This window comes from Amphibalanus amphitrite, unplaced genomic scaffold (assembly GCF_019059575.1).
Source record: "Amphibalanus amphitrite isolate SeventyFive unplaced genomic scaffold, NRLGWU_Aamphi_draft 001307F_arrow, whole genome shotgun sequence".
Classification (NCBI taxonomy): domain Eukaryota; kingdom Metazoa; phylum Arthropoda; class Thecostraca; order Balanomorpha; family Balanidae; genus Amphibalanus; species Amphibalanus amphitrite.
The window spans coordinates 11,078-37,301 of record NW_024882800.1 but is presented as its reverse complement, the minus strand read 5'-3'; the positions used below and the strand labels follow the sequence as shown (position 1 = coordinate 37,301).

At 45.2% G+C, this 26,224-nt stretch overlaps 1 protein-coding gene across 4 annotated transcripts in view; it reads right to left on the bottom strand.

Moving 5' to 3' along the window:
• Positions 1 to 10,200, bottom strand: part of LOC122372027 (ubiquitin carboxyl-terminal hydrolase CYLD-like) — a 47,987-nt gene extending 37,787 nt beyond the window's left edge. Inside the window, exons 1-2 of one of the 4 annotated variants that reach the window (XM_043348862.1) lie at positions 10,099 to 10,200; positions 7,028 to 7,385 (exon numbers count right to left, since the gene is read on the bottom strand). In XM_043348862.1, coding sequence (XP_043204797.1) covers positions 7,028 to 7,109 — 82 coding nt within the window. In that variant the 5' untranslated portion in view covers positions 7,110 to 7,385; positions 10,099 to 10,200. Of the gene's footprint in view, positions 1 to 7,027; positions 7,386 to 9,989; positions 10,032 to 10,098 lie in introns of those variants that run through there. The other 3 variants (XM_043348859.1, XM_043348861.1, XM_043348860.1) reach the window with 3 other exon arrangements.
• Positions 10,201 to 26,224: the final 16,024 nt, after the last annotated feature.

The following is a 26,224-nucleotide window of genomic DNA, read 5'->3' as shown; positions in this document are numbered from 1 at the left end:
TCGGCCCTTACGCAGCAAGGCAGTACTTCTCAGGCCGGTGGATGGTATCAATAGAAAGAGAATGCGTCAAAGATTAACATGGATTAATTAAAATAACATTGAAATGTTAATTAAGCGTGGAAATTAGTCCCAAACTTAAGCTAATTATTGCTCCTACCTCGGCGACAGCGCTCCCCGCAGTCAGCGGAGAAGCTAAAATAAAAGCCACCATCCTCCTCCGTAAGTCAATTTTAGAGCGGCCGAGTGGGCCGATGCGGGGCCACCAAACTGAGGTGAGACGTGGCTAGCAATTGCGAACTGCCATAGAAATCAATATCTTAAGACGTACAATATGGGATGATTACTCTGAAGCAGGAGTGAAAGCATGAGTAGCTAGCAAGAAACGAAATGCATAGATTGGTTGAATTATGTACAATAGGCACAGCTCATATGAAGCCATTTCTTTGATGTTGACATTTGACATAACCCTTCCTCTCCTCACCTACGACTAAGTACGTTGGCAGTTACCGGCATAGTTTTTTTTTAGCACGAGTGTAATTCGCCATCGGACCGCAATGCATGTTGCTAGGCTGCTGCAATTACAACGAACATACGAATACTGCCTTCATTTGTAGACGTTTGTTTTTTAGGCGGTCTTTGACGTACAAGGGGGCATACCTGTCGACAAATTGAGTTTCTCCGAATTTCAAAAACTCCCAGAATTCCAATTCCTTATGCACTGTTGTAGGTACAGCTATGTTCACAAGTTTTCGTTTCCTCCTGCTCTAAAAAGGATGATATTTGTCGATTTCGTGCGTCGCTGATAGAAGGGTGCGTTTAATAATTAGGCCCAACGCTTTCTGCATCCGCGAGTACCTTGAAAAGGGAACAACAGTTTCCATTTATTACACTATGGGACAAGTGACAAAATGACCACCGCAACACGCATGAAACGGAGCTCATATTCCTAAAAAATGTCTACAATCACTTCTTTTCTGACACTATTAGCAAATACCATCTCAAGTTAGGTGGTTGACAGACAGTCAATGGAGATCTGGGGAGACTGAGTGATGCCAATTCACCACTTAACTGATAATGAGGGCCGAGGGAAGAGAAACATGCAACATGCACAACTGACAACTTGACAAGTGACAAAACACTACCACTATTGCGCAGTGCACAACAAATTTCAGCAGCCAGCCCAAAAATGCTTTTGGTGGCTAATTGCAAAACAAGTCACTAATAAATGTCTTAGTTGCAGCTGAACACTGCACAATGATCACACTGTTCACACATTGAGTGGGATGCCACAGGTGGTTTGAATCACACTTTGGTACAACTGCAAATCTGAAGTGTTGTCATGAGGTTCATGCCTCCATGATCACAGCACTTTGGTTGTGGTTGGCATAACACTTGTAGTCTGCAGAGTTCCACATGAACTGCAGACACCTCATCTGGTGGTCTTCATGTTGCTCAACTTCTTCAGGAGGCAAATGTCGACCACCCAGCGGAAGCATGGTCCTGCAGAAAAGAAAGGTAATGCATAAGGTACAAACATTATCTGCTGAAACAGCCCCTTCTGTTTGCTGTTATTAAACTTTTAACATAACATAACAACATGTATTCCATGTATATTACATTTGTTGAAGTAAAATACTGCCCGCTATTTCAAAACCAGAAAATAAAATTATATTGTGGCATAATTCACATGCTCAGCTATCAGTATAATTAATTTAAAATTTGGCATATTCTATATAACACATTCATAGAATGTTCTACTTCACGTCACAAGGACTCACAATCTTTCTGTTGGGTGTTTGATTGACGCATTAACTAGGTTTGTCTTAGGTTTTATTATTGCAAAAAATTCATATTGCATTATTGTATCAAAATACTGCCAGCAATAACAAAACAAGAACATGAAATGTCAATGAGCAAGCCGCCTTTCCTAAAAATGGATTACTTTGAAAATAATTTTAGTTTCTTTGAAGGAAAAGGAGAAATGATTATCAGGTTATTATCAAAAACCACTCAACCAGCAAGTGGCTGGGTGGTTTCACAGCAAACATCAAGCCAAAACATATGCTTACATTCATCTAACAATTGAGCCATTTGACTACACAAGGATATGTGAGCAGAATAATAATACAATCATCCAATGTTGACTTCCTTGCAAAGTTTATGCCTTATTTTATGAAAATGTGTCACTAGAATATGATACTTATCATCGAATATTATTTAATTTACGATTTATTTCGATCGGAACGCACATGGGGTCCCGCGCCATTTTCGTCGACGATAAATATGATCGTGTTTCATGAAGAGATAAGGGGTTTCAATGGTCTTTCAAAGCAATAATTTGATGCAAAAATTTGTAGGAAATAATATAAAGCTGGTTCAAATGGCCATCAACCATTTAAAACACCGAAAATACTCACAACTCCGTCCCGACGACCACGCAGCACCGCGCACGCCACACTACTGGCACAATGCCAAAACTGCCGTCACAGCAGAAATGTTTTTTTTCTCGATTGCAATTGTGGAATTATTTATTAAACAGAAGATTATCTTTCCGAAAAACCGACTGATTTCATACACAGATGCATGGAAAATAAAAAAAATCCCGGTAAGTTTATTTGTATTGTTTTGTCGATTTTGACATGCTCCTAGTTTGCAGCCATATTTCGATATGTTCTACAGGGAGTTCAGAATTATTTCAGGACCAATATTTTCCTCATTCATTTTCCCGTCGATCATGAAATTTTTAGAGCGGAACAATTAGTTTCCAGGCGGTCCGAGCGGTTCTCGTGAGAAGGGTGCAAAAATCGGCGTCATTTTTAGAGCCTCGACACCAGCTCAACACAGGACCCTATGGGAGACGGTGAAGCAGCGGGAGCAATTAATAGAGCGCTCTAATTTTAGCTTATTTCCCTGGTGTGTCACCGACTGAGACGGTGCAGGGAGCTGCAGTGTGGTCAGGCTGGGCCCAGGTTGGCATCATGCATCAGCCGCACCCAACCAGAAGCGCAGTCCGACGTCAGAAAGGCTTTGAATAGACGGGAACACTGAACAGCACTTGGCATCAGGAAATAAAACAGCAGCGCAGGGCAGCGTGTTTATTGTTTATAATCGAACTAATCTTTCTGAACAAATGAACGTCATTCGGAGGGCATCATCGAATAAACTGGGGTCTCAGAGCAGCTAGCGTAAGAGCAGTGTAGCCTACAAAAGCCACTTATGTGTATGTCATAAGAGCAAACATATCACAAACAGCGGGTGGAAGTCAGTCCACAGGGGAAAAGAAATGTTCACAAAGCTAGGATGTTCGACTTCCTATCGTTAGCCGAAGCAAAGAATCTGTATCTCCCCAGGCTTCCAGCACGTCGCGACTGCCTACAGCAGCCGACTAGTGGCATGGTGATCAGAAAGCACATAACAAAAATAACAAAAAAAAACAAAGACAGAAACGAAACGAATGCACATGACACCAGCAGCAGAAACCAGGACACTTAATTGTAATGTAAAGGGTCACAACAGTCGCAAACTTTCTTCCCCTGCTACCGGTAGATCCGGCATCGTGACCCGAGTACACGGTGATTCCTGTGCCGGACGAGGTGTGCACCGATAGGCAAATGAGCCCCGAACATCATCGAATATTCATAGCAGGAAGCCCATGGAATGCTGCTTAGCGATAAGAGCACATATGCAATGAATACAGTGTCAAAATTAATCGAACAGTTATTGTTATAAATTGTTCGGTTAGGCAAGCAATGTTTCACGCATCAAATATGCAGATCACCAACCTAGCTGTAATCCAAAAAGGATGACCTGCATTGTGTTAAGTGTCAAAATATTTGATCAGCGATTGAGACAGCTGAAATCCGGCACTACATAATGATGAGTTTCAAAGGGGCCTAAACCGTGCTATCGAGCGCTGAGTGAGCGTTCTAATGATCACAAAACAGGAGGTTACAGTTAGCGGTGACAGAGGAAATTGGGGATTGTTCACGGCCTGTCTGTCTAACTGAGCACCGGAGGAAGATTTATTGCGATACACTAACTCAGAATTAGCGGTTGTCTGCTCTTGGTTATTGAGTTCCTGTTTCAGGATTGGGAACACACCTTCAAACAACTCTGGCACCGGGAACAATAACAATAACAAATATGAATAACGCTAAAATAATAGTACATGAATGACACAAATGCTATATTTGCCAAGATTTAATAACCCCAAAAGATGATAAAATAATAGACAATCTTTGTCTGGACGAAATAGGAGGAAGGAGACGGAACACCTGTTGTTTTTTTCTTCCTTCTTAGAATATTTATCGTCACTTCAAAACAATAGCTACGAGCAAATGAATAATAGAATACACTAAAAAGATTATTAAAACGATGCAGCATAAAACCAAGCATTCGAAAGCAAAGCACGCATGTCATGTAACCACAGAATATACGTTGGTCTTTCTGTGGAACAGCCAGGTTACATAAGACAATTTTAGCATGAAAATACTGATGAAATGGAACGCAAACGCTTACAATCATTCACCCTCACAAACAAATCCTCTTTTGGACCTAAAGAAATCAACCACAACCTGAGTTAGCACGCAAACTCGCTCGTTGCCGGACCTAGAAAGACCGATAACATAGAAGAGCGTTCCTTAATGTTAATTGTAAATGCTAAAAAAAAGACAACGTCAACCAAAAGTGAGGCAGGTGGCATGTCGCACGATGTGACCCACCAACTGCCACCCTCAGTGGTCAACAGTTCTGTGAGTCTTGACTCATGAGGAGGCCGCTAATTCGAAACCTATTTTCTATATTATTGGACTCAAACATTGAGAGAAGCAAGCAGACACCGATGACATCATTGCTGACGTCTCATGAAACGGCTAAATTAGGCACAAAATGAAACCTATCCTCAAAGGACCGCACATCCTGCAAGGAAGTACACATAAGACCCAACACATACATAAGCGTGACCATTGTGATACCAGGAAAAACGCACGCCAAAAAAGCATGCCCTTGGTGGAAAAATCAAGGTCCATTGGCGACATCAAATGAACCGCAAATCTACCAAAAATGCACGGAGAAACCTATTTTAAAAACGTAGTAAATGTATGACGCCATCGTTACAAAGCTCCGGGAACTATCAGGAATGCTGGCGAAACTGACGCCTTTTCCTCGAAAATACTTTGAGCGCCTCAGCATTCAGCAAGGATATAAGCGCATTTCCGTATCGGTACCTGGAACTCCGCAAGTACATGGGCACATTCGCATTACGTCGACTCGATTCATTCAACGAAGAACGTGCAAATGCGACACATCTATCGAATATCTATGGCAAACATAGGAATAGAAGTGGTTTGAATCCTACCCTAAAATTTTACTAGAAGATTCCATAGCCAAGCAGTTGCCATACTTCAAACGTTAAAAAAACGTTGAGAGCTTCATCAAAGCAGCAACTCGCAAAAGAAAAATGGGCTTCTTTCAACAATGCATTGCTTGTTAGCTCCATGCCGATTCTTTCAACCGACTACAAATGCGGAAAGGTACAGGTCTCGCGGGTTTTAACGGTAGGTTTTGCACATAGAAAATTTAGTGTACTTCAGGCTATATCTTCGTCGTCTTAAGCTTTTAAGTGTTGAAGATGCTATCGACTTGTTGGGTAACAAGCCGGCCATGATCGTGTAAAATGGCTTCATCGTAGATCGATTAGTTTCTGAGATATTACCGGAAATGTAAAAGTGCAAAACCTACCGCTTAATCTCGCGAGACCTGTACATGATTATGCGATGTTATGTGGGCAAAATGCGTGGCTCGAATGAAAGACGGCCAATGCGAGCCTCCTAGACCATTTAGTACCACAAACACACACACAAAAATATCTGAATTAGGTGCTGGCAACCATCCACCGATATTTTCAACCGTAAAATATGATCGGACCCTGTAAAACCATCAAGGTCCATGGGCGTGTCGATGGGTTGGGCCAAACATAAGTGCTCGTAATTCCACTGGCATTTTTATAATTCACTTCACAAGGCCTACCGACCAGCAGCTGGTAAAAAGCGATCACGGGCTTAGCGAAACCACAAAACCAGTCCCATGTCGACTACGCTACAACGAAGCAGCGGCGGCAGTCGGGCAGCAGGTTTGGGCATTGTCTCAGCAGGTCCGGAAATGCCTCCCCGGTCCATGCCAGCACGCTATGATACATGGCAGCTGAGTGACAAGTGGACGGACTGCACCGTGCCACCGGAGTGCCGAGTTTGGTCGATTGGACACCAGGCGGCACCACCAGTGCGGGACACAGCGGAGAAGGGGGCGTGAAGCATTGAAGGAGTATTGGAGGAGTACATAGTTGGATGCGGAGTGTTTGGAGGAGGAGTATAACGGCGTAGAGTACTGGAGTTGGTAAAGGGGCCGAAGGCGAATTTAAGGGGCGCCATTGCCAGGCGACCCATATGACTGGGTACGAATGTACCGGATGGTGTCCACTCACCACCTCGATTGGTGAAATGTGAATGACAACTGTTTGACAGTGAATGGACTGGATACTTGATGAAGGCACACCGTGGTTTGCGGTAAAACTGACTGGGTTTTATGTAGGTGTGAGCAGCTGCCCAGCATCCGGATATCGGCTCAAAATTAGGGTAAAAAAATAAGAAAGTGGGCTTGACATTGCTGTACACCTGTCACAGCTATCGTTTGAAACTGATCTTTGAATGTTTTCTGCATACTGAACAATGATCTACGGTTCATTTAGCATCTAATGTATCCGTAGATGGGCCAACAATGTTATTGAGGGGTTCACCTATGACCCCCACAACGATCCATAGCTAATCGCATAATTTGACCCCACAACGGCTCACTAATTTTGGCATCGTCAATCGGTGTGTGGTGTATCAATAACAAAAATGTGCGACTGCTGCACGAAAGAGGAGATCACAGAAAAGCCATGGTCAGTCTTCGAATCCCAATGAATGACTTGATTATAAACGTGCCTCTCGTCACACTCACACGGCAGCAGAGGCGCCGGCCAACTCACCTGGTGCGGGGTATCCGTGCGCCGAGTCCATCCGGCGGTGTCTCTCCGGCCAGAGCCCGTGGCCGTTCCTGGTCCGATCCATAGTCACGCAGTTCGCGGCACCGCTCTCACAAACACCGTACACACACTGGTCTGTTGGCAAGTGTTACACCTCTTGGCGGTGGGTGCCAACAAAGATCATGTTCCGTTTCTCGTTCAGTTCTTTACCGCCGAGGGAAAGAACTGCTCACTGCTGGCATCTAACGGCCGGGTGGCGAACTTTCACTTGGAGTTAGTTCTCCAGGTGGCAGCAGCTTATCTTGTCAAGCACATGCAATCATAGATAAGGTCCTTTGTTGATTGCACACCCAGCGATACACTGAAACAGAAACTTCATTGTTCAACAATGCCATGTGCAAAGCAAAACAGGCAATGAAAATACATCTACATTTGTCAATTGTGACAGGGGCAGGGCACACACGACATGTAGGTAAATCCTAGGGTGCTAATTGAAAATGGGGCCCTGATTATAAGAACAAAGTAACAAGTGAAGACACCAATCTCAAATTCCAATAGGTTTGACCCTCCAGCACAAAAGCATGATAGATCTCCCTGCAACAAAAATCAGTTATTGGGTGATGTACAAAACACCTCTCTCTGAATTCCAAATGACATCATCACACTGAATTATGAAATGACCACTGCCATAAAAACTCTGGAAGCACACACAAGAATAGCTAGGTGTCTGAAATCCATGTAAATGAACATCACTTTGAGAATAATATAATGCTCAGGAGTCAGGTGAGGCTCACAAGGCAAGGCCCAAAGGTGCAGCTCAGCATTGAGTCTACCCTCACTGATGACTGAATTGGATGCTGGTCCTAACATTAACATAAAAGGAAGGAAACAAGTCATGATTGTCTTAGATTAAGATAAAATGAGCACCAAATGCCAACACATTTAGAATACATTAAATTCATGCTGTAGAGTGGCAAAAAAAAACCACAGGTTCTGGCATTTACTTTCATCTTTCATTTTCCTTCATTACTTTCCAGACCAAGGGAATCATAATCTCACATTTGATCATTCCTTTGTTCTCCTAGCAGGTTAGCAGTTCCTTACTATAATATGCTTATAATTTATAAGGCTATAAATTATAATATACTTATAATTTATTTTTATATGGCTGTTTTTTTATAATACACTTGTAATTTGTAGGTTTAGGTGAAGGCTAAGCCTTGGACTGTAAGCATAGATCCTGAATTGCTCATTCTTCAGCCATTCCTGACTCATGACTAAAAAGCTTTTGCTTTTTGCTCAATCTATCTAAAAGGCCTGCCAAATTTCAATCAACCTATGCTAATTCACTTCAGTCTCCATGACCAAAACTGGCAAAACTTGAACTTGGCTGGTAGCTTGACCTACCAGGTAGTAATTAGCCAGTAAGAAGAGAGCTACCTATCTTTGAGAGTTAAAAACCAGCTGCTTGATATATTTAGCATAAGGACACATAAAATATCAATTATTAACTAAAGACTGTCTTAATTAATCTTCATTGCAAATTTATCCAGTCCCACAAACTCAAACTAACCCAGACTAGTATAGTAAGGTGGCAAGTTGGTGAATTAAATAGGCTGAAATAGAAATGCAAAATAAAACAGAAGTACATATGCACCTCTCTAATGCCCTATTGATTTGCAATAAGAAACAAAGGAAAAGAAAAATAGAACATTTTGAACTGTAAGATAAATTGATTTGAATGTCCTGAATAAGAAGAAAATTACAATCAAATGATATTTTGTGTAAAGATATTGAAGGAAACTTAATGCTTACAGTTGAACTTTGGCAAAGCTAGATAAATCCCGGCCCTGTTCAAGTGTATGCAACTCTGCAGCGTCCCAGGCTCCCAAGGTAAAAAAGGCGGGGTTTAGCTGGTGCGCCACACAGATGGCAGTTCCTACTATCCTGGGCCCCTGCAAGACTAACCCCGGTCCCCGCGTTTGATGTCTCTTGAACGACAAAGATTCTGCATCATCCGACCAATCCCGTTCAAGGTCAGGGCGCCTCAGCTGAGGTTATGAAACGTGATTGGCCTGACGCCGCAAAATTTTTGACGTCCGAGAGACATCGAACACGGGGTAAAATTCTTCAGGCTGTTTTATGTTTACCAATGCAATCATAACAAGCTAGGGTAGCCAGTAGGAGGTACCTACCTACCTATCTACGCCGCCGCGCCACCAGGGTTACCTTCATATTAATTTATTAAAATAAAATTTCAGGCTAACAAAAAAGGTCACTAAAAACTGCTAGAAATCAAGTTTGAAATAATTAAAATCTAATACTAATTGAAATGAAGCCATCAGGGTTGTGCTCGACTCAAAAAAAATTTGCCGACTCGACTCATCATTCAACTTCAGAAAGCCCTGACTCAACTCTGACTCAAACAAGGAGCTGATTTTTTTTCCCTTGACTCGACTCATGACTCAAGCGGCTCAATGAAAATATGAGTTGACTCAAACTTGACTCAAATTTTTTGTTGAGTCAAGTGTGTTGACTCAAAATTGACTCAGATAAAAAAGTTGTTGAGCGGGGGGGGGGGGGTTTAAAAAAAATCCGGCAGCAGGGCGATGCCTAAGTTGTTAAGCGGGGGAGAATGAAAAACTTATATATTGTTTCTAGAAAGATGAGTCAGCTGACTCATGTTCCTAAATGTTTTTGACTCAACTCGATGTCAAAAGTTATTTTACTGACTCAACTCTGACTCAACTCAACACCTTAATATTTTTGTCTGACTCAACTCTGACTCAACTCAACAGCTCAACATTTTATCTGACTCGACTCAAACCTGACTCATCTGAGTCAGAGTTGAGTCAAATCTCTGACTCGACTCATGAGTCAAGCACAACCCTGGAAGCCATATTTATGTTCAAACTAACAAAATTGAAATACGGTAGTCGTAAAGCAGGCATCACACTATAGGTACCTAAATCTCGGTATACCAGTCCCTCACTCTGCAGCGCCTCATAAATCAAATCCTTCATTCATGATGAAGTACTTCTGTCAAAACATGAAATGGTCAATGTCAATATTACCTTAAAATACCAATATTGCCAACGCTGCCAATATTGCCAATATTCAAGGTCACACATCACTCACAACTCTTTGCTCTTCGCCATAAATGGCGAGCCAACGACAAATCGCTGCATGACCTTGAAATAAAGTCCTTAAAGTACTGCTATAGTATTAATACCATACGCTGCTGTCTAAAACAATAAACAAGAAAAAGATGGGGGAGGGGGTAAGATCAAACCTAGACAGACTGCCCAGTAAATATGCCGACGTCGGCCCGACGTCGGGCCGAGGCTCGGCCCGACGTCGGCCCAACGTCGGTTCAACCTCGGCCAGACATCGGCTGGACGTCGGATATGCCCGCATGTTCCGACGTCCAGCCGAAGTCCAGCCGACGTCGAGCCGACGTCGGGCCGAGATCGTTTGCCGAGGTTGACGAGATCTTTTGTCGTTGGACCGACGGGGCCGACGTCGGCATGTTTATTGGGACAACGCGCCAAAAATATCAACCGGCGGCGGGATTCGAGCCCCCCAGTCGCCGACGTCGGGATGTATACTGGGACAACACCCCAAAAGCATCAGCCGGCGATGGGATTCGAACCCCATGTCGTTCGAACGCGAAGTTAGTGCGCTAACCACCACACCACGCAGCCAGCTAGCGACTTTGGTTTGTTTTGTTGGGTTATGCCCTTTCGGTCTGACAAGACCATTTCAGAGCCGGAAGGATCATAGGATGGAGACATTGGTCTTCTTGGCGAGCACCCTGGGTCCAGTTCATAATAGAGTCCCTGGTCCCATTGCTCTTACGTGACACTTATTGGAAAGGGCGACCCCACAATGGATTCATATAGCCACTCTTACACACCTGCACCAACGTTTCCCAAAGTGTCCCTTTGATAAGTGGCACTTTGGCAAAGTGACACTTGCCGACTGGCCTTTCTATATGAACTGGGCCCGGCCCTGGTGAGTTGCCGGGGCTGAGCCTGACCAAAGGATAGGCCGAGCAGCCCCCAAGCACTCACCGCACCCGGCTACGGGCGAGCTCGGCTTACGGGCAATCCCAAATGGGATAAAGTTTCCCGTCCAGTCCGGATCAGGGGGAGATTTGAGTGGAGGAAGATTTGAGTTTCCTGAGGATATTTTGAATACAGGAGCTCTTTATGAAACGTGAAACATGTATTTTATATTATTTTAACGGTCAAAACAGCGGCCGATGTCGGTCCGACGTCGTCCCGACGTCGGTCCGACGTCGGCTGGACCTCAGCAATTGATCTCGGTCCGACGTCGGCCCGACGTCGGCTGGACCTCGGCTGGACGTCGGAACATGCGGGCATATCCGACATCCAGCCGACGTCGTGCCGAGGTTGGACCGACGTCGGGCCGACGTCGGCATGCCGATGCCGAGTTGCCGACGTCACCCCGACGTCGGCCGACGTCGGGCCGACGTCGGCACGGGTGGAGAATGTTTGAAAAAGTTACCCCGGCCGGCGACCGAAAGTCAGAAAGACGATGATGGTCAAATATTTGTCAACGGTTATCAACAAACCCCTATTCTGTGGCATAGAATAATGGATGTCTGCCGTTTGTACGTTTTTAGGGAAAACTGCTGCACGCAGGTGCGGAAGATTTCGTAATTGTAACTACAATTTTGCAACACTCCTTAAAATTTCGGACGCATGTCACCTAGTGATAGGTCAGGTCATCAGGTCAAATTTGCTGGATGGTCGTGCTAAAAATGCCATCATGCCCTTTGCAAAGCTTATTCCGTGGAAGTTGCAACCTTCCCACACAAAACAAAATGTCAAATATGACCGTTTTGACCCTCTTATTGATTTGAGCTCGCACCTGAAATATTATTCGCGACCGAGCCTTAAACGAGTAATCGAATGTTTTGATTGCAGTGTTTAAGCTCCGTTATGTTCATGAAGTGTGAGAAAAGTTGTCGGAGAACGCTAAAATCAGAAAAATTTGTCTTTTGATGTTCTATGGTGATTTTATAATTGAGCTTGCCTAAAACATGACCAGATTTCTCTGATCACGTTTGTCGCTCTTTCAAACGTCGTTCCGCTTCTCGCCTCGTAGCCCAGTAGCCGAGTTAAAAGAAGCGTGAAAAGCCCACCTCTCGAGTCTCGACTCAACGTGTTACGATAAGGCCATCACCCTGGCGCGGGTTAAGTTGGGGGAGCCTTGAGCCCCAGCAGCTCGCCCTTCTATCTCACTGATATTACCCTCGTCCTCGTCCTGTCTTGTGATTTTATTACAGTGCCATCTTACGATAACGGCCCTTAAATATGATTTACTTCTGTTTGATGAAACATGTCGGGCTCCGCGATGAAAAGACTTAAAAACATAGAAGCTCCAAAATGAAAATAAAGTACATTTTCAAGAACTTTTCAAGGTAGATAAGAATAATGAGAGACGCTTTTATAGATGGCAGTTTTTTCGTATGGAGATAGCTTTTAGGATTTACAAAAGTGGAAAAAGTTACCCCGGCCGCGCCGGGGTCGGCTGAAAGTTACCCCGGCCACGGCCGGGGTGGCCGGGGCAGGTTCTCCACCCATGGACGTCGGCATGTTAACTGGGTGGTGTTTGATTCATCTGTGATTGAATCGATTGGATTGAATCAAACAAAATTTGTTGAATCAAAAAGGTTTGATTCACCGTCAGGATTGTTTGATTCACAAGCCATGATTGAATCAAACGCATTGGGAATCAGGGTTGATTAAATCAAAAAAATTAAAGATTCATGAACTTTAAAAAAATTGAAGTGAACGAACATAGCTCATTATCAACAAATATTAACACTACTGCCATTACATGACAACAAAAAAAAAAACACAACAAATACAATACTATCCCTGGATATTTTGTATATTTTATTTTTCAATTGAATCAAAAAAGAATCATTCAAAAAAATTGGCTGAATCAAACGTGAATCATTCTGGTATGGCCACAGGGGAGCAATGCCGCTTGAACCCTATTGGCCGTAGTGTCTAACGGTGGCGGCCATATTGCGCAGACCAAGAAACGGCTGCCGCCTGTGTTGAGGAATAGGGAATTCGGGACCTCGATTTACATTTTACGTTTGCGGCCGCCGCATCCGTTACGTTCAAGTTATGTAGATACGGAACCCGGCATCTTACGCAGAATTGAGTGGGGAACACGATCGTATCTTCAGAATTCCTCAAATTCACTCGCCGGACCTACATTTGCCCCGGCCGAGGGGGTTGATTGAACCCATGCCTCGCTAATGCGCCGCTAATTAAACTAGAATTAAGCGGTAAATTGGTCGTTTGCGACAAAGGATAATGCAGAGTGACTGGTAGGAACCCACTGTAAAGGTCCCGGGTCAACCGGTGACCTCTGAGGTCAGGTCAAGTGATCTAAGGCACGGGTTCGGTTTTTGGTAAATAACTTCTCGCCAAAAATGGCCGTAGAGCCGCGATTTTGGCATCATCGTGTTCAGCTAGCTCAGGCACATCGAGTGATATACTTTTTGTTCGGGTCAGGTCAACTTAGGGTGTTGACCTCAGGTCAAGGTCAGGTCAGCACCGCCAGGTCACGAAGTTGGTCGAAAGAGGTCATGTCGCATATCATTCGATTCGGCAGGTCTTCCTGAGTCCATTGGTGGCTTTCCCGACTCGCTAGCTCAATTTGATCGGGAGTTATTGAAGAAAAACTGTGACCCTTGTGACGTCACAAATGACGTCACGCAAGGGCAACAATGCAAATATGAAGCATAGAACCTTGCAAGGAGTGCATGAAATCATTATTTTATATGCTTGAGATAGTTTCAGATCATTCTCGGCGCCAAAATAGCAATTTTCATATTTCCCCATTGACTTATAAGGGCTTAACGTATTAGTTCCTTGTATCTGAGAATTTTTTAGGATTTCATCTTATTTTCCACTCAATTCTGCGTAAGATGCCGGGTTCCGTGTCCACATAGCTTGAACGTAACGGATGCAGCGACCGCAAACGTAAATCGAAGTCCCGAATTCCCTATTCCCCAACACAGTCGGCGGCCGCTTCCTGGTCTGCGCAACATGGCGGCACCGTTGGACACCATCTGGCGGCCGATGCGCATTCCACATTATAGAATTCAGTGGGTATGGCACTAGGCCGACCGAGCAATAAAAAAGAACTTTTAAATAATTTTAATGTTTTTTGATTCTCTGAATCAAAAGGAATCGATTCACCAATGTTTTGAAGGAATCAAATGGTTATTGAATCAAACAAAAATCAAATGAATCAATGATTGAATCGATCCAAAAAAGGTGAATAAAAAAACAGTCTGAACCTAGACTTTACTTACAACATAACGAAAATTTATGGAGCACATAACTACCAGCAAATCGTCTCTTCTGTGAAGAACGAGCAAACATGTACATACCTAATAGCGAGCCTTACGATCCTCGTACACGCACAACTCAGCGTTGGTTCACCTTGATGTCCCGAGGTGACCTTGTAACAACTGACCAGACCCAGTCTTACCCGGAATGACCTGACACCAGAGGTGACCCCTTTGACCTGGCCTGACTCAACACCAGACGTGGCCGCTTTGACCTGTCCCATGTGACCACTGATCATACGCGTCACGCGACCTGATGTGACTTGGCCTGACCCAGCGTGACCTATGAGACCTGAAATAACCCAATGTAACCCCTGTTACCTGGCCTCAGGCCTGACCCAGCGTGATCGGAGAGGACCCCTGTGAACTGGCCTACGCAATAACCCGTGACCAGAGCGTGAACGTTTGACCGGAGGTGAGGGTGACCTGGCCTGACCAAGCGGGGCCAGTGGCTAACCCTGTGACCTGGTCTGACCCAGCAGGACCGGTTGATAGCTCTGTGACCTGGTCTGACCCAGCGGGACCGGTTGTTACCCCCCTGACCTGGTCGTCTGACTCAGCGTGACTGGAGGTGACCCCTATGACCTGGCCTGACCCAGCGTACAAACTGTGATGAGTCCTGTGACCTGGCCTCACTGATCGTGCCCATTGGCGACACCTTTGATCCAGCGTGAATCCTGTGATCTCAACTGTCCCCCTTTTGAACAAAATTGCTGACCCAAACTGACCCTTTACAAAAAAAAAAAACGAATTCACGACATCGCGTGCATAACACTTATACTGATCGGAGTTGATAGCGACTAGTGAGCAGGCATCGGTAAAATCCTTTTTGAAAGGATTGCATTCCCAATCCACATTCCTAGTGCCGAAGTGGATTGCATTCCGACCAGCAATCCCCTTTTTCACTTGGATTGTGATCAAATCCGCAATCCTTTTTTGCAATCCTGTTGTATTATGATGTGCACTATTGGATCTGGGGGAGGGAGGGGGCATAGGGCCGTGCCTCCATCCCCAAATCACCCATTTCTAGTACCTAGTCTTGCGAGTAATTCCTATCTAAGGCACAGGTATTTTATGGGAAATATTTTTTGCCTCAAACACCCCCACATTTAAACCTCTACCCAACCAGTTTTTTATATTTTTAAAACTCGCCCTCAAATACGTAATTTTGCCCTTCCTATGCAGTTCATCAGCGTACATTATTTTGAGCGTTTAAATTAAAAGCGTTTAAATTATTTCAAGTTTCGATGTAAAGCCCTTGATAGCAAAACACATTAAGCCGATCAAGCCGATCTCATAATTTTCAATCGCAACAAACCATTTCAAAGCACTAATCAAACACAATTTGGATTGGATTGCAAAAATTGGAAGTATGATGCAATCCAATCCGCAATCAAATCCTGTTTTTTGGAATGGATTTCAAATCCAGGTGCAATCCACCAAAAAGGAATGCAATCAGGATTTTGCAATCCTGCAATCACAATCCTACCGATGCCTGCTAGTGAGTGAGTGTCATGTGCCGTAAAAGTGCAAACTCACGTCATAGACTTAATCCGCGCGCGGACCGGAGTGTTTGGCCCACCCTCCACCCTCACCCCTTGCAGTTTTCGCATATATCAAAAATGACAACGCGGAGACTCACCATTTTTTACACAAATGTCAGTGCCTCTTTTCTGCACATGTTGTGAAAATATCAACCCAGGTCGCTCAAGGTCAGGTCACCAGGTCACTCCAAGTGACCCCACCTCAGAGAAAGTTAGAATGCTCGCCATAGCTACACCTACGGAATGCTCGCTTTGAAGCTCGGCAGAGATTGATAAGAGTAACAGTAGGGTAACTGTGGGGAAAACGCACCCCTGGGTTAAACGCCTCCCCTAAAAAAATCGTATTTCTTATCGACGGATAGGTGTTTTATACTGTCTTTCAGAACAGTCAGCTGCTTGTTTACGTAGGTCTCTATTTCCGGTTCTGCGTCTTGAGGAGCAGCGTGGGTAGGTGCTGATGTTGGTTTTGGGTGTTGTTTTTGTTGTTTTTACAGAAGATTCCTAATATTTTGATGCCCTCTTTATATCACAAAACTTGCTATTGTGCACATCGCTAAAAACTGCGTTTTATTGTCATTCTGTTGAATTTATTATGCTGCGGCGTTAGTGGCGCGTTTTTTGTCAATATTTTGTTGACCGGAAATGGAGCGGATGGGGAAAGACGCCTACTCGATGCATGGGGCAAGACGCCCCCAGTTTTCTGAAAGGGGGCGTTTTGCACGGTGGTGAGAGTGCAGGGTAGCGCCTTGTAGGTGGGTGCCGAAAAGGCCTCTCCGTGTCCTTTTTTGCTGATATATCCTAAACGACTGCAGGTATCGTCACCAAACTTTCAGGACTCCTCCGGGCATCCATTTTACACATTGCAACAAAATTTTATTCCAAAGGCTATGATAGGTTGACCACAAATGACGTCAGAATGACGTCAAGTTCTGCCATGTTCATCATGTTCTGTTGCTGGATGGGGTGGGGGCGCTTTGCACATAGGTGTGGGCGTATTACCCAGGGTGTGGGGCAAAACGCCCTTTTGTAAGGGTATGCGAAAACCTTTTTGGAGAGTTAAATACCACACGCAGGTGTCTTTTCTTGGTCTCAAAGCGTAGTAAAAAGAATGAGCTACATGATGGTGCCCAAAGGTTTGAGTAATCTGTGTTAGGTTGAGTGTCAGAAGGTTTCGCGCTTAATGGGGGCGTTTTTGACCTATTCACCCTATGTACAAAATGTATACTCGTACATATGTCGGAATTTTTGTATCGGTGACCTAAGGTCAGGTCAATTTTGCGCCATCTCCATTATGAGTCAGTGGGAGAAATTTGAAACGCACCTCTTTTGGACGAACGTCATTCATAACAATCTCAAACACTTCATTACAGATAAACTTGACACAGTGTATCTGAAAATTGCACCAATGACCCCTTCTTATGTCCCTGAGGTCATCTCAGGTCATGAAAGTTCCCACTCCCCAGCAACATCCCCAACAACTTTGGCAAGTAACTTTTCGCAGAGACATTGCTGCAGGGCAATGATGTGTTCCTTAGATGTGTTCAGGTCCACCTTATGAGGCTACATTTTGAAAATGGCCTATTTAGGGTCAAATTATAGTTAATTCATTCGACGCATCTCGATAAGAAGAACACGAAGCTGGCAAAAATAATGTGACTTCTTGAGTCAAAGCTGTTACCGAAAGACATGTTTTGTAAAAACGGCTTTTCCGAGTTTGTGCTCTCCGGAGGTTAAACCGTTGATATAAGGTCAGATCTGAGGACATTCCACAGAAAAAGCGTTAAAAGGGCTATTGAATGCGCTTTCTGCGTCGCTGTAGCTCTACTCGTACTGGCTTCCGAGTTATGTGCCAATTTGTAAAAAAAAGTGTTAAAGTATGCAAAATTTGATCTATGATGACCTCTAGTAGCCTGATCTTTAACCTGACCTGAAAAATGGCAAGTACTATCGTCATGATTTTTGACGCTCTTTCGAATACCGCTTACTTCGTGTCGCTACCGTGCTACGTGGCCCAGGAGCCGAGTTAGAGGGGGGCGTTCTTCTAACCCCAGGCCCGGTGCAGTTTGCGCCGAGCACCGGCCCGGTGCGGGCGAACATATTGTTCAAAACGGAGTGCGAATCTAGCAAAAGCAACTAAATTTGGCCGCCACGGACTCGGTCCCTGCGCTTTACCTATCTTGGTGACTGGGCGTCTGATCAGCAAGGGGAAACTCCATCGTGCATGGGATTGTGCGGGCTATCGAATGGTGTGCGGGCGGTGCAAAGGGTTGCGCGTGCCACGTGCACCAGTAATGGAGGTTGAAGCCAATTCAAAAATTGTTGTTTTGTATGTTTTAGAATTGATGCAGTTTCTTAGTGACAGATGGAGCGAATTGAAGCGTCCTTTCGCAAAGTAACTGCACCGTCGCTCATGAAAAAATAATGAAATGCCAAGTGATTGATATCAATGTGTTACTTACAAAATTACAAATCACTGGGGAAATGGTATTTGTATTGATGTTCGGGGAGAGGCTAAGGTCCAACGGGGACTTTCCCTCAACCAGTGTTTGCAGGTTGCAGGCACAGTCACCTGGTGAGGATGATAGCCAGCCCGGAAAGGGAATAATAAGGTTAATGTGGATGGGTCTGTCCTGAGAATGGCAGGGACGAATGATGACGGTTGTTGCAGTTTGTAAGTCACCAAACTCACGTCGTTTTGTCCTTATTCATTTAAAACGGGACGAACGAAGATGAAGAGGAATAACTACAAAGTAAGGAAGGTCATCAAGAGAAAATAAACTTAGTCATAGCCATTTAACCATACATACATGTGCATCACGTATTTTATCTCAATAACAGTAAACTATTTAACTTCCATATAGACACCTCGACTAAAGATCTGTCCCTTTCCCACACGCGGTCGCTGAGATGACCTTTGAGAGCGGGTCAGTTTGCTCGGTCGTCCGCCGGGCGGCGCCGCAGTCGAGGGCAGTGTTTTATAAGTGCGGCCGGTCGGGGCCGGCGGCCAGTCCCTGACAGACATCATGGTGCGGTGGTGGACGGTACCCGTGGCGCTGGTACTTCTGACCGGTGAGTGGCTCCAAGGTGACCCCGAGGTCACGGCACACCCCGCGGCGCTGACCCTGCACGCACCGATCACGTGACACTCTCCGAGCGAGCGACACGCCCTGTGTTGACATGGTTCTGGAGAGGCCTATCAATTAAAAGGGCTTCTGAGTGTTGAGAGAAATGAGATTTTCAAACACTAACATAATTATATTAGCTAATTATTGACTCGTTTAACTAAGGAATTACTGAACCCGGAGATGCCCCATGGCAAGCAACCGCAAAAAAAAATTATTTGAAGCTTTAATTTCATGAGAAATCAAAATGCTAAATTTAAGGTAACGTGTTCAAAGAATTTTATTGAAAATTTATGAAGTTACTCTAATGAATCGTAATATTAAAAACGCATTAAAACATATTATTTTTCAAAAATACCCGGCAAATTGAAAAAAAACTAACGGACCGAACACATAAAGCAACAATCAGGTAAATGATGTGATAAAAGCAATCTTATTTTTTTTTTGTCGCGTGATACCTTTTTAGCTTCAGGGAAGCAGGCCTATGACAAGTTCTAAAGCCTATTTAGAAGCAGTCAATTTATAGTAATCCATCAATTTTAAATGTCATCTGAAGCACAATTTGTGGAGATAAAGCAGCCTTTTTATATCAAAATCACAGATAAACGTTTCACATTTGTTATACTTAGGCGGAATGCTTGCTAATCCGGAAATTTCTCCTCATTATTTTGCTTGAAAAATAAAAGGATATTTATTATTCGGTTTTATTTTATTTGACTTGTACGGGCAAATTCAAAATCATTTTCTGCTGCAGCCGGTGGCCCGGTAAAAACTTATTTTGTATGTTAAATATGATAATGATTTTTCATGTCATTTAAGCGACTCAAAAGAACTGGAAATGGTCGAAGACGAGTGTTAGAAACGACAAGTCGCCTGCTACGTCTATCTTATTTTGTTTTATTTTTATCGCAAAAGTCGATTCCGAGCCTCGCAAGCTAACCGAAAGAAAATAAGCCGGTGGAATATAATATAGCCCACCCTAACTTAGATATTTCGATTCAGTAGTTAGTTTGTTTTTGCGTGCCTAGTTAAACTTATGGAGACTATAAAAAGTAAAGAATGCCGCAAACCGGTAATTTTTATGTTGGCGAAACTATCCTCACGACTTAAGAAATATTTAAGTTATTACAAGTGAAAAACATTTCTTAGACCCATCAGGCGCGGATACAAGGGGGGCCATGGGGGCCATGCCCCCCCCCCTTGGCCGATTTTTTTCAAAAATAAAATAAAAAGTTAAAAAGCTGAAAAGGGGGCCTCCTGAAAATAAAGTGGCTATTCATGTTGAGATGTTGCCTGAACAGCTAGATAAGCTCAATAGACGCAGTTTTTTTTTGGGGGGGGCCAACAAGTGGGAAGATGGGGCCTCCAACAGGTGGGATTATGGGGCCTCCTGGTTTCTAATGGCCCCTCCCTTGGAGATTTTCTGGATCCGCCCCTGAGACCCATCCTGCAAAAAAGTTCCACATAACCCTCACAACGGCTAAATAGATAATATAAATAATAAAATAACAACGGCTAAACTGCTGCGCTTTTACTACTCTGGATCCGTCCCGACTACCTATCAAACGGGGCCTCCTTTCTAAACAACCTGCATATATTGGATCACTTCCAGCCCTAACCAGTATCACTCCAAATCCTGGCCACGCTCGCCACATTCACCTCATTAAAATGGAGCATCTTGGCCGCGTGGGCAGCCGCCCACCGCCCTGCGGCCGCTCTCCACCACCGCCGCCGCAGCTCCCGGTCACAGCTGCGCGGCCGGCCGAGCTGCCGCAGCCCGCGGCCGGCCTCCGTAGGCTCCCTCGGCGCTGAGAGGCCGGCGCACGCTCCGTTCGACCTAACTGTAGCGGTGGCCGTGTGTTCCCGTTACATCAGTGGTGGAGCCGTGCCGCGGGCGGTCCTCTGGTCACTGGGACGGTCGCTGCGGTCGCTGGGCAGTTGGTGGTCACTGGTTGGTCACTGGCGGTCAGTGGTCACTGGGTGGCCTCTGGACAGCCAGTGGTCACTAGACGGTCACTGCACTGGACGGTCCGTGGTCACTGGACGGAAACCAAGTCGCCACTGCGTGGTCCACAGAATCCACAGTGGTTTGTATGGATAATCAAAAGTTAGGCATGGGTAGCTTATGGGAGCGTATGCCAGTCGCGCATCATACCGGTCGTCGACGGTCGCCGGAGAACAGTTCTTGGTTTTCCCGTGACCCGCTGAGATTATCCACAGAGAGTAATGTAGTCTAAAGCTAGAAGTCCGTGCACTGTAGGTCCGTCAATATTTGGCGAATAGTTGGTGACAGGATGGTACCCTGCTGACCCCTGGAGAAGTCGGTCATCAGATAAATGACTGACAGTGTTATTGATTCGCCACCTTGAGCCTATGCCAGTCATCAGGGGCCAATCTTCAGGTCACCCGTATTTGGCAGTCATGAAAATGTAGAAGGCATGACATTCCTTGACTGTCTGAGGATTGCTTCGTGTCAAATGAATTAATTTTTATATCGTTTCAGGCCCAGTCACCTACCGTGATTTAGAGCTATGTAGAGTTCCTCCCCTGCGAACTAATCGGCGCTGTCAGAAAACACCGAGGTTAGATACGCATGCATGACAAATGCTCAATTCATGATGTCCAATGTCTTGGGAACTTAAAAACCATGCAATTGCCATGTTTTTACGTTTGTTGCAGTATTCCTTTTAAATTACCAAGAAAGAAATGGGATCAAAACGAAACCATAAAACATACTATAAAAACATTTCTGTCGGCTGCTTAATCTAATGTCGAAATAAATCGTCATCAAATATACCAAAAAAACTTTCACTAGCCGCAAGCTATTTACTCTTCTTCAGAACCCGTTCTGTATTGCACACATCATGACATCAGTCTCATTCCTCACTTTTCTGTCACCAGACCAAAATCCCAATGAAGGTCTCAACTCTCAATGGAGCACGGACAGCGGTGGTGCACCGGGCGATTCCTGGCCCGGGGTGTGGATCAGATCTGCCCCCCCCCCCGCACGTCGGTCGGGGGGGATTTACGGTCGGCCAGAAAACCGGCTGGTCCACCGCGCTCCGGCGCCAGAAATCGGCCCAGCGGCTGCATTCACGTCTCCCGTTTCGTAACGCTATCGCTATCGAAAGCTGACTTTCGGAAGGTCACGAAACCCACGAATGTAGCCAGTGGCTGCGCTGCCCAGTCGATCGTGAAATTTCAATCAAATAGCATGGATGTACCGCTGAACTGGAGACTTCGATATACAGAACTTGTACCCTCACCACTGAGCGAGAGCTTCATGAATGTTGGAAGGTACGCAAACCGGCAGCATAAAACCCAAATAAATGAACAGAATTTATTTTCCAATCGCGCTCGGGTTTTCCCCACGCCTACATAAACGGCGGATCAGAAGCCTACAGTTAGCTCAATGCAAATCTGTCATTTTAGCCACGCCTTTTCCCTGGAGTTTTCCTTTCTTCTGACCCAGCATCGCTGCAGATTGGAATTGAAAGACTTAGGAATAGGAAAATGAAAGGATGGCGAGCAGAGCCGCTTTGTCAAAGTCTGAGGAGACACTCAAACCAACAGACATTCCAGAGAACCAGACCAGAGAAACCCGAGACCGGTGGACGTCTAAAAATCAGCACGAGTTTCCCCCATACCTACCCATCCTCTCCAAAGCCGAGACCGGTCGTCATTTCGCCAATGACAGATACGTTTCTCAGAAACACTTCAATCCACACATCAATGTCACCACGTTCACGGCTGCAATCGTTGCACGATGGCACTGTGCCAGCTCGAGCATCCATGCATGCCGATTGCCGATCAAAGGTGGCGAATACATAACCCGGCAGTTGCTGGGGTATTTCGCCACCCACCGTTTGCTGGGGGGGGGGGGCGTTAAACGCCCCCAGCCGATAACTCGAGAACCAATAGGCGCAGCGAAACGCACGAGGCGGCAAACGAAAGAGCGCGACGAGACGCTTCAGATGAGTACTTTTAAGTTGAATTTTGAGGTCACAGGTCGGGTCAAGGTCAGGTCAAACACCTGAAATCGGCCTTTCAGTAGCATGGACTTCAGGACTTCGCAATGGGCGCCTCTCGTCATAAACTCTGCCAGAACGGCGCATAATCCATCATATAAGGCCTACAAGAGTGTCAGCTCCATGTAGGGGTCAGTCAAGCATAGGTCAGGGTCAAGGTCAGGTCAACCGGGTAGGCACATATCCCCGAAAATCAAAACTAATATTCGCAGCCTGTGACACATGTTTTATGGGTAATTTGGGGCGTAGAACACGATGGTGACATTCATTTTATCATATGTGTACGTGTTTGGCTAAAAAAGTTCAGTTTAAGAAATGCATATATCATGGTCGTGAAGTAGTCACGAGAAATTGTCAAGATTCAGTTCAAGATTTTGGAAAATGCGGAACGATGATCAATAATCGAAGATAGCCATTTGATTGTTCATGGTATTGGCAGTCTAATGCCGTTTACGGCATGACTGTATGTTTATTCTGTGATTTTATACGATTTTTTGAACATATGCCGTTTTTGGTCGAAAACTCAGAAATCATGACGTCACTAAAATCTCGATATCTCAAAAATTTTCCGACCGATTTTTTTGAAACTTTGTCACAATAAACTTCAATTAATTCCCTACAGGTACCCAAAATTTGGCGCGTCTGTGGCGCGCCGTTTTTATGCTATGGCCCGGCGAAAAAAGTGGGGGCGTTTAACGCCCCCCCCCCCCCCAGCAACTCGCGGGATAAGCAAGTAAATACGCAACTCTACATAATTGATTTTCCTATTCCCTCAGCATTGTAACCCATTTTAATGCGCATTTGTAAGCTCATCACTCCTGCATCGTATCCCCGATAAAAGTTACGATATAAAGGCCCAAGCCATTGTGCTGATCGGAGCTTTCCCATCTTTCATTAGCCGACCATCTCAATCCGTTCAGGCCTGTTCGGTCTGCTATTTTCGGTCCGCCCGGATCTGCTAGTGCCCGCTCGGATTCGCTCAGGACTTCCCGGGTCTTCTCGGGTCCATTCAGGTCTGTTTGATCCACTCGGGTCTGTTCGGGTCTATTCAGGCCTGTTCGGTTCGCTCGTGCCCGCTCGGGTCTGCCAGGGTCCGCTCCGGTCTGCTCAGGTCTCCTCTCACATTGCCCCAACAGACGGTAAATAACTTTTGAAAATACCAATTTCCAATTTTAGTGTTTTCTGGACCATAATTTTGCGAGGAATCCGATGGTGTGGTCCGCGAAATCTGAAAAATTTCCATTTTGTAGATAGCACCTATTTTTTGAAAAATAAATATTCGTCAGGCTTAATAGTCAAATAAATTGGAAATATAATGAGTTAATTTTTGTAACAACATTAGAATGTGTCGAACATGAATTAGAGATATATTTTAGCTGAGATGATACTATATCTGCGCATACATGATACATGTACCGGGTGTCCCAGAAAAAAGTACCACATTTAAATTAAAAGTACAAAGAAATATATGCGCGTGACATGCAAAATTTTAACGTCAATCGAAAGCGAGGTTCATGGAAATTGTGTTGTATGGCACGAGCGCTCTGTCAGTTATGAAGCCGTTTAATACTGAACAAAAAACCAAAATAGTCGAATTTTATCTCAAACACGGATGAGCCGTTTTAACACAAAGGCAGTATCGCAGACATTTTAAGGTCCGAGAAGCTCCAACGATTAAGACCATACAGCGTCTGACTGAGAAGTTTCTGGCAGAAGGGTCCATTAGAAACCAGAATGCCGGAAACAGTGGTCGGAAAAAAACATCTCGCAGCCAGGAGGCCATACGGAAGGTCGCAGAGCAGGTTGGTCAGACGCCGAAAGTGTCTGTGCGGCGCCTCGCGTCTAGGATGGGTCTCAGCAAGTCCTCCACTCACAGGATTCTCAAGAAGGATCTGGCCTTATCTGCCTTTAAGCTTAAAGTGTCTCAAAAGCTGTTTGCTGCGGATTTTGAGCAGAGGGAACAATTTCGCAAATGGTTTTTGGAAAAGTGCACAAACAATCCAAACTTCTTGTTTTGTGTTTGGTGGTCTGATGAGGCCCATTTTCAGCTGAACGGGCAAGTGAACCTCCAAAATTACAGGTTTTGGGCGGAACGGTCACCAGAGGAAGTTCTCGAGGCTCCGCTGCATTCCCCAAAGGTGACTGTGTGGTGCGCGTTGAGCGCGCAGGGAATCATTGGCCCATTCTTTTTTGATAATGGTGCTGGCGAGACGGTCACTGTCAATTCCCGGTGCTACCTTACCATGCTTAAACGGTTTTTGCGGGCACTCACAGCGAGGTATGCGGACACCCTGAACCAGCAGTGGCTGCAGCAAGATGGTACAACGGCGCATACATCACGCGCCAACTTGGCCTGGCTGCACGAGTGTCTAAAGGGGCGTGTCATCTCCCGGCGGGCCGCGGTGACCTGGCCGCCGCACTCTCCTGATCTAACGCCCCTCGACTTCTACCTGTGGGGTTATCTAAAAAGTGTGGTGTATCAGAAGGCACCAGAAGACCTAGCGACACTGAAACGGGCGATTCGCGCGGCCATTCGCGCGATTCCACCTTCCGCATGTGCTAGGGTCGCAGAGGAAGCCAGGTGCAGGGCGGAGCGGTGCCTGGCCCAAGAAGGCAGGCACTTCGAACATGTGCCGGTGTGAGTGACAGGAAGGAGTGGCATGGTCCATTTGCAGTGCAAATAAATCTCCATGGAACTGGCTCGCTTTTGATATGCGTTTAAAGCATTCGTGCCGAATAACACAAAATGTATTGTCTAAACAAATGTGGTACTTTTTTCTGGGACACCCTGTACATGAACTAGTACATTAACCCTCGTCGGCCGAGAAGGGGTGGGGCGGGTGCCGCCTAATAGGGCTTTTCGCGATAGCTTAAAATTCGCTTAGGGTAGACAGCTGAAACTTGGCATACCTAATCTTTTATTCAAGCTGGATCTTTTGATCTCAACTGCGTTTTCAGGTCAGGTCAGGTCACTGACCTATGACGTCATAAATGAGCCTCTGCGAGGTCCTCAGATGTTGCAACTTTGCAACGCCCTCAGTGCCAGAGGAACTTTCACAGGAAGATGAAACTTACAGGACGTAGTATCCTTCAGAGGTCTCACA